At 35.8% G+C, this 7,636-nt stretch overlaps 1 protein-coding gene across 2 annotated transcripts in view; it reads left to right on the top strand.

Moving 5' to 3' along the window:
- The first annotated feature begins 1,591 nt into the window (after positions 1–1,591).
- LOC118748412 (somatomedin-B and thrombospondin type-1 domain-containing protein) overlaps positions 1,592–7,636 on the top strand; it is a 311,093-nt gene continuing 305,048 nt past the window's right edge. For both annotated transcript variants that reach the window (XM_036482800.1, XM_036482799.1), the window contains exons 1-2: positions 1,592–1,728; positions 2,305–2,722. In XM_036482800.1, the coding sequence (XP_036338693.1) occupies positions 2,395–2,722 (328 nt within the window). In that variant the 5' untranslated portion in view covers positions 1,592–1,728; positions 2,305–2,394. The remainder of the gene's footprint in view (positions 1,729–2,304; positions 2,723–7,636) is intronic.

Raw genomic sequence — 7,636 nt, 5'->3', positions numbered from 1 at the left:
ACCAATCCCCAAGTCTAAGCCATGGTTAAACTAAAATAAGGCAGCAGGAATACGCACTGGCTCCCGCAGTTGAAGGACCCAAATCTCCATCTCACAAATTGTCAGGATGGAGAGCAACCTCCCTTTTGTTGGTCTACACTGGTTGTAGCACTACAAAAAAGTAGTCATGGCAAGCCAGTTAGATAGCGGGATGCGGCAGAGCCATCAGCATGAGGATCCTGATTCAGCAGTTGAGATGCTAAGGAAACGTACAACCAGGGAGGTAGTGTAAGTAAAATGCAAGATTGCAAAGGCGTACTGGAAATAAGTAGTGGGACAGTTTGAAGCTAATATCTACTTCTTGCATCAGATATGAAAAAGGGAAGATGACCGATGCATCCGAAATGTAGTGGTTGTTCCAACGATAAGAGATGCGGACGTCTTCATCGAGTTCCACAAAGGTCCCAAATAGAGAGCACCTGGAAACCCAAAAACCCCTTTTAAGGATTGAGGAGAGATTCTATCGGATTGGTTTTCGCCAGTCGGTCAAGGAGTGTATTGTAAGAGGTGCTAAGTGCCCTGCAGCCAGAGGATCGAAGTCTAGGAGTCACTGAAAAAAGAAGCGGTATAACTCTGTTCTGGCTAGAAGCATGACCATGTGAGACCTCGTACTCCAAGGGATAAGCCGGAAGGAAGCTTAAATCAGGCATCGGATCGAGAGGCGATATGGTGTTGTTGCACGAGACGCAGCGGAAAGAAGGCTTCGCCTCTAAATCACGAAGTAACTGGAAAGGTCCGTACAAGGCCATCAAATGGTTGAATGACGTGGTGCATGGTATCTGCGTTAGGAGGCGGCAGTCCTTGGTCGCTGTTCGCCCTAAGCTGGAAAGAGGGCAGCGCAGAAGCTGCATGAACGGCTGCGTTGCCCCCAGTCCAGGGAAGAGTTGAATGGAGATTCAACTAAGCCCTCGCAGCCACGACAAGGTGTCTGCCCTAACAGAGGGTCAAAGAAGTAGCTGATGTGAAAATTCGAGCTGAATTGCTGGCGATAACGGAACGTCCCGATTGAGAGAAATTTAAACTTATTTAATCCGCCAAAAAGCTCCATAAAAAACTTCATGTCGCTGGGAGTGAATAGGGCAAAACTGAAGAATGACGGTACTTTTTACAGAGACTTTTCAAAGCGCATACAGAAGGGAGAGTTTCGTCCAGCTGGGTAGGATGCGTGCCCAAACATTACATACAGCACTTTTCTTGACAAACTCCAACAACTTCTTTGAGCCCTCTTTCAGCGATAGGAGGCATACATAGAAATTTGCAAAATAAGCAATTTAGTAGAAATTAAGAGAAAGATTTTTACGCGTACAAAATAAAACATATTTAAAATAAAACTTGTGGATCGGCCTATCGTCCTTTTTGGGATAGCGAATGTTATTAAAATCTCGAAAAATTAGTAATCGATAGTTTTTACTGGAAAAGAATGTTCACAGAGCTAGAATGTGAAATGATTTATCTGGTCTCCCTGCTCTACTTAAGGAACTGTCTCAAGCGCATGCCTCAAAATATAGAGCGCTTCTACTGAGAACGTAGGTGCAACAATTTATCATCAATATACAACTGCATGTAGCAGTCGTCGTTTTGCCATTTGGAGAGATTGTTCGGTCACCGGCATAATATTATAAGCGTTGGATCTAAATAAACACAACTAAATTAAAAAAAAAAAAACAAAAACATTTAAAGCATTAGAAGGTAAATTAAGTCGAGAGTGGTTGAAGTTTTTCATTATGCGCTCTGCTGAAACTGAAATATTTGCAATTATAACACTTCAAATAGCTCAGATTAAAAGATGAGTGAACTAATTAGTATGTGTGTTAGTTCGTTAGCTTTGTAACTTCGTTTATATTTAAACACAAGAAGTTTTTTAATAGTTGCTCATGTCACGATATACATATTCCTGCCTAAGCGCGATTGTGCCGGCTAAGAGATAAGAGCTTTATATTAAAAAAAAAAAAAAGCGATTAACAAGAGCCCTTACATGAGCCATACCATTTAATTCGTGTAAATGTACTATTGATTTGAAGCAATTAATTTTAAATTTATATTTCGTACATTCATTGTTCTTGTGAAACGTTGTGATTACGAGTGCGTCCAGCTTTTCAATTTCCTTAATTAATGTTTGACTAAGTTACTAAATAGATATGCCAGTGATTGACACTTACATATGTATGTATGTACTTACGCATGTGTATATGTATATACATACATATGTATGCACGTTTTTCCTGGCTTTATTTATAATAAATATTTTTTTTTTAAATTATGAAGTAAATTTGAACATATCAATCGTACGAGCTGTACTACAGATTTGTAATGCTAAATAAAATTCGCTGAAATTACGGAGTCAATTACACCAAAATGTGTATATCACAGTCTGAAATATCTTCGATGCCCATTGCATTAACAACGACATCTATGGAAAAAATACACCATCAACGCTTTCTCTTATCGGCACTTATATTGGAGCTACTTACTGCGGTTGCATTGTTATTGCAGCTGCAATTGGTTTCAGCGGGCTCATGTCGTGAAGCGCAACTTTGTTGCGCTGGGCGTGACTCCTCTTGTGTAGTTCAAAAAACTCCGATTAACGCCATTATTGAAGACCTCAACGACAAACCATGCTATTGTGATCACGCGTGTCTGAAGCTAGGTGACTGCTGTGGTGACTTCAAGGATCATTGTGGAGGTAAATTTATAAACCAACCAAAAATTATTGGGCTACATATGTACATATATAGTTGCATATGTTTGATTCAACAACTTCGTTTTCAGTGGCTTTATATGTACATATGTATATACATACGTATGTATGTGTACAATAAGTATTTAATTAGTATATAGAAATTAAAACAAAAAAGTTTTGAATGTATTAATAATCGTCCGCTATGGCTGTTTGGTTAGAGCTGCATACTACCACTGCGTAGGGCCCGGATTCGATCTGGTCTGAGCAACATCTAAATTAGAAAAAGTTATTCTCGCTGACCTACGAGTGTATTTCTGACATGAAAAAGCTTCTCATAAAATCAATTTGCCGTTCGGAGACGGCGTAAAGCTGTAGGCCTCTCCATTTGTGTAACATCAATACGCACACTACAAATTGGTGGAGAAGCTCGACCAAGCACTCAGTAAAAGTATAGTCGTCAAAATATTATTATTATGGTTAATATTATTATATTATTAATTGCACTGGTTTGCGCAAAAATGTTCTATGGATGCCACTCTCCAAGTCCTATGTAGAATTGCTCGGTGATTCCGAAAGTCAAGTTAACTTCTTTCCATGGATAACTTTTCGAGCTATGTATTTGCGATTTACTATTATTCAGCTTAAAAAAATAGTGGTTCCATTTAATCTCGAATATATTACGAAGCAATCCATAAGCCGTATACACATCCCTTTTCAATAGGCTTGATAGTTTCTGAGAAATTTATTAATCATTCCAGATTTTTTGTTTGTTTAATGTAAAAATTAAAGAAACGCAAAATTTAACAGAGAAAAAAAAAAAGATGCTGTGTCAATTTTTCCATGAAAAAACGCAAACTTTAACAGGAGGTAAAAAGTGCTTTGCCAGTTTTTTTCATTTGTATTAAAGCCTGTTCCGTTACAAAAAATCAAGCTACTAATGAACAAAGTCGATGGATAACACAGGTTTACAAAAAAAAAGCTTATGCATATTAAACCAAACCTATATGTCCCTTTGTTATTCGACACGCTGAATGCGAATCCGAAGTCCGTTAGTCTCCACCACGTCAGGTTCGTGGTCAGTTGAAGGTCAAGTAGAGAAAAATTCATTGAATAAACCTGTTAACCTTCATAATGTCAGCTTCGAGGTCATTTTAAGGTCAAATAGGACATACAATTTATTCAATAAAAATTAAAAAAAAAAAATTTGTTTTTGTTGTCACTGAAACCGAGTATGGAGGTCCCTTGAATCCTCAAGGTCATCTGGAGGTCAAATTCCGATGAAATTTATTGAATTTTCAGGTTTATTCAATGAATTTTTCCCTACTTGATCTTCAAATGACCACGAACCCGACGTGATGGAGGCCACACATTGCATTCACTTTTTTTTTTGTAAACCTTTGTAATTAAAGATGGAATGAGTGGTCAAATGGAAATGAACAAAGATTTTTTCTATGAAAAAATGAGCAAGAAAGAATGTTTCTCATACGCCATGTACACCTGAGAAACACTATTTCTGCTCATATTTCATACAAAAAATCCTTGCGCATTTTAATTTCACCACTCATTCCTTTCTTATTTATCCATCGATTTTCTCCATTGGTAGCTTTATTTTTTTTAATTTTTTCCACAAAAAAACAAAAAATTTGGAATGATCAATTAATTTCTCAGAAATTTTTGGGCCTATCTAAAGTGAAGTTTACACGGTGAATTTTGATTGTTCAATTCGTTCGCAAGATATACGTGATTAACTCTTTCGGCAGCACTGGTTTAGAATTTGCGCCACATATGTTTTGGATGTTGCGAGAAGGTGGTACATATTTTAAACCGCAAACATTTTCCTCTTTCTATTTTTTATTTTGTTTTATTTTATCTTTTATTATATTATTATATTATTTTTTATTTATTTTATTTTTTATTTATATCTATTTCTTTGGAATTTTTTGAATTTATATTTTTTGTTTATTTATTTTTGTTTTTTGAGTTTTAGTTCATATTCAATAAATTTTTATTGTTAAAAACAAAAACCAAAAAAAAAATTTTCCTTGGCGCTTAAGGGGATAAAAAGCTATTGAAATTTTCGTCGCTCAGCGAATTAAGTACAACCACACTTTGTATTAAGCTGCATAATCGTAAATTGCAAATAGCTCCAAAAGTTATTCATTGAAAAGAATTTATTTATTTATTTTGGTTTAAAATACACATACATACATACATATGTAAAAATTACGTGATTGACGGAAAGTTACGTGATTTTTCCCACCCACCGGCGGTTTTTTGGCATCTTGATTTTTCAAAACCGGATATTTTTGATCGAAAAACCCGTTTTTCATTTCACACCTTTCAATAAAAGTTTTGCGTATTTCGTAGTTTTCAAAGCTTTTCCATTTTAAGGAAAACTCGTTACTAGTTTTAAAATTATATCGTAGAATATTTGGGGACGAATAGTATATCATATTTGACTCCAAATCGTGTTCTCCTTCTTGATGTGGTGACACAAATGGAGAGATCTACACTTTTACGCCACCTCCAAATAATATTTTTTACGGCAGTAGGATACTCGGTGGGGCGACCGCTATTTGAACAAACACTTTTGATGTTGCTGGGACTTGAAATTGAACCATAAGCTTCCCAAGTAACAGTAGGCACATCTAAGCACTCGGATACGGTGGCGAGAGCACTACTCAAATCCGAAAAAAATCAGAAAAAATGCAATAAAGTATTAAAAAAAAGTTGAAGTAAGACCAAACGTAAAATATTCACTAATTTTTTTTGCTTTGCTCTTTTCTAAATATAAGCTATCTTTACCGTTAATACCATACATATATGTATTTAATATAGAAATACACTCATTTCACTTTAAATTCATAAAAGTTGACAGGCCCAAAAACAAACCGGTTAACTTTGCTGAGTCTCTACTGTATATGCATAAGAGCAATGCATGTTTTCGTTTCCTAAGCTTTACTTTACAAATAGCATTTATTATTCATAGAAAGAGGGCACGCAAGAGTAAATAAACCGAATGGTGGAATAAAACAATGGGTTTACAGGAACCATTGGTTTTGTGTACTACTACTCGTACCAGAATTAATAAACATTTTTCGGTATGTCATAAGAAAAACAACATTTCTACAAACCTTATACCTATCATATACCAACAAAAAGGATAAGGGTTCTTAAGACGACAATATTTCAACTCTGCTCCCAATAAAAATCAGTAGGTATAACAGCTTTAGAAATATTTCCTAACGCTAATTTTGAATACTCGTACGTTTAGAGTATTGCTCAGGGGGTCTACTCTCTATTGCGATTCGGAAAGCAAATCATTCGGATTCGAATACTTAGCACTATGAATTTGTATAAGTGCTTGTCGACTTTCGAATCGCATTGAGTTTCGAGTAAGTATTTTCTTATGCTGATTCTGAGTCGGCCGACTGGTTTAAGAGGAAAAGGTTCCATAATCACCGGAAAGTGTAAAGTAAAAGAATTCTTTGAAGGACTACAAAAAGTCGAATGCCGAATTTTCACTACATAGACATCGAAATGACAAAAAATCGGTACCATTTAAAAATTGCCAGGTGGAAATGAACTTAATGACCATTTTTTGAATCCAATGACACGATTAGTTTTTAAGGCCCAACTTTGTTATTGAAATTTTTGTCATTTAATGGATAGTGGAAATTCAGCATAATAGTTCAATTAAAAATCGAGAAGGGATCCCAACCAATGAGTGTTGAATATGTAGAAGATTAAATACATTTTATGTTGTTGCAAGTTTACCTTCGCGCTAAAACACCGTTCTTGAGCAAACAATAATGTGACATGGAGCTTTAGCCTGACATATACCAATTAATTTTAAATTTAACTTTTTTTTTCAACTTTTCACAAGTAAAAAGTAATCTGCGAACGAGTGTTTGTTTCCTTTTACCAATGTGCACGCACATACATACATACAGACATGTACATAGTACAGCTAACTGTATATACTTAGTTAAGGTATTTGAAAGAAACCTTGAGATAACGCTCGACAGCGACACAATTGATAATGAAGCCATTTTGTAATTCTGTCAGAAGCCGCACGAAAAAAGTTTTATCATTAAAGAAGGCAGCATAACCATCCCAAAATATGAGGTGGGGAGTAGTGTACCGTCTTAGGATGGGAACACCGCTTGTGGCATGTAGATTGACAAATTGCTACGCCATTTTATTTTTATTTCTGCAGTCTGTCTGGTTGGGTTTTTGTACGAGCCGACGAAAGAGGATGTTCGTTTGTGTTTATATGTACGCGTCGCACGCCAGCTTAAAGTTTGCTAAACAAACCGCACATTTACACTTTTGTATGTACATCTGCATGTACAAAACACTTTGTACGCACCCACAGTTAGGCACACACACTCACACATACATTTTATGTACATCTGCACATACATACATATGTAAGTAGGCCCAAACAATACAATATGTTGCCTTGTTGTGCGTGCTTGTGTGAAAGCAAAACAAAACAAAGGTGTGTTCTATTGCACACTCAACTCAACATCAATGATGATGTGACGCCGAGAAATTTAAATTTTATACGCCTAATCGAAGGCGTTCGTGCTAATCGATCCACCAAACGTGCGCTAATAATAGCTTGCTTTAATTTGCGGTTACAGATTAACCCATTTTCATTATTCTTTATGTGGCACAGCGAACTCTAGAGCTAACAAATTCCTCAAAGGATATGCATACATACTACATACCAACAGTGACGAACAAAAGTATTGGCACAGTGAATTTTTCGCCATATATGCAAAGGTTTTTATTCTAATTTATTTTCGATAATTTTTTATAAAAATATAGTTCATTCTACACCAGAAAACGTAATAATAAAAACTCTAAACTTTGTGCAAAACTCAGGAAAATTCATTAAATTTGCACACT

Source organism: Rhagoletis pomonella, unplaced genomic scaffold, assembly GCF_013731165.1.
Source record: "Rhagoletis pomonella isolate Grant_MI unplaced genomic scaffold, Rhpom_1.0 Rhpom_scaffold_00013, whole genome shotgun sequence".
In the NCBI taxonomy this organism is placed as follows: Eukaryota; Metazoa; Arthropoda; class Insecta; order Diptera; family Tephritidae; genus Rhagoletis; species Rhagoletis pomonella.
This window is presented reverse-complemented; position numbering and strand designations above follow the sequence as displayed.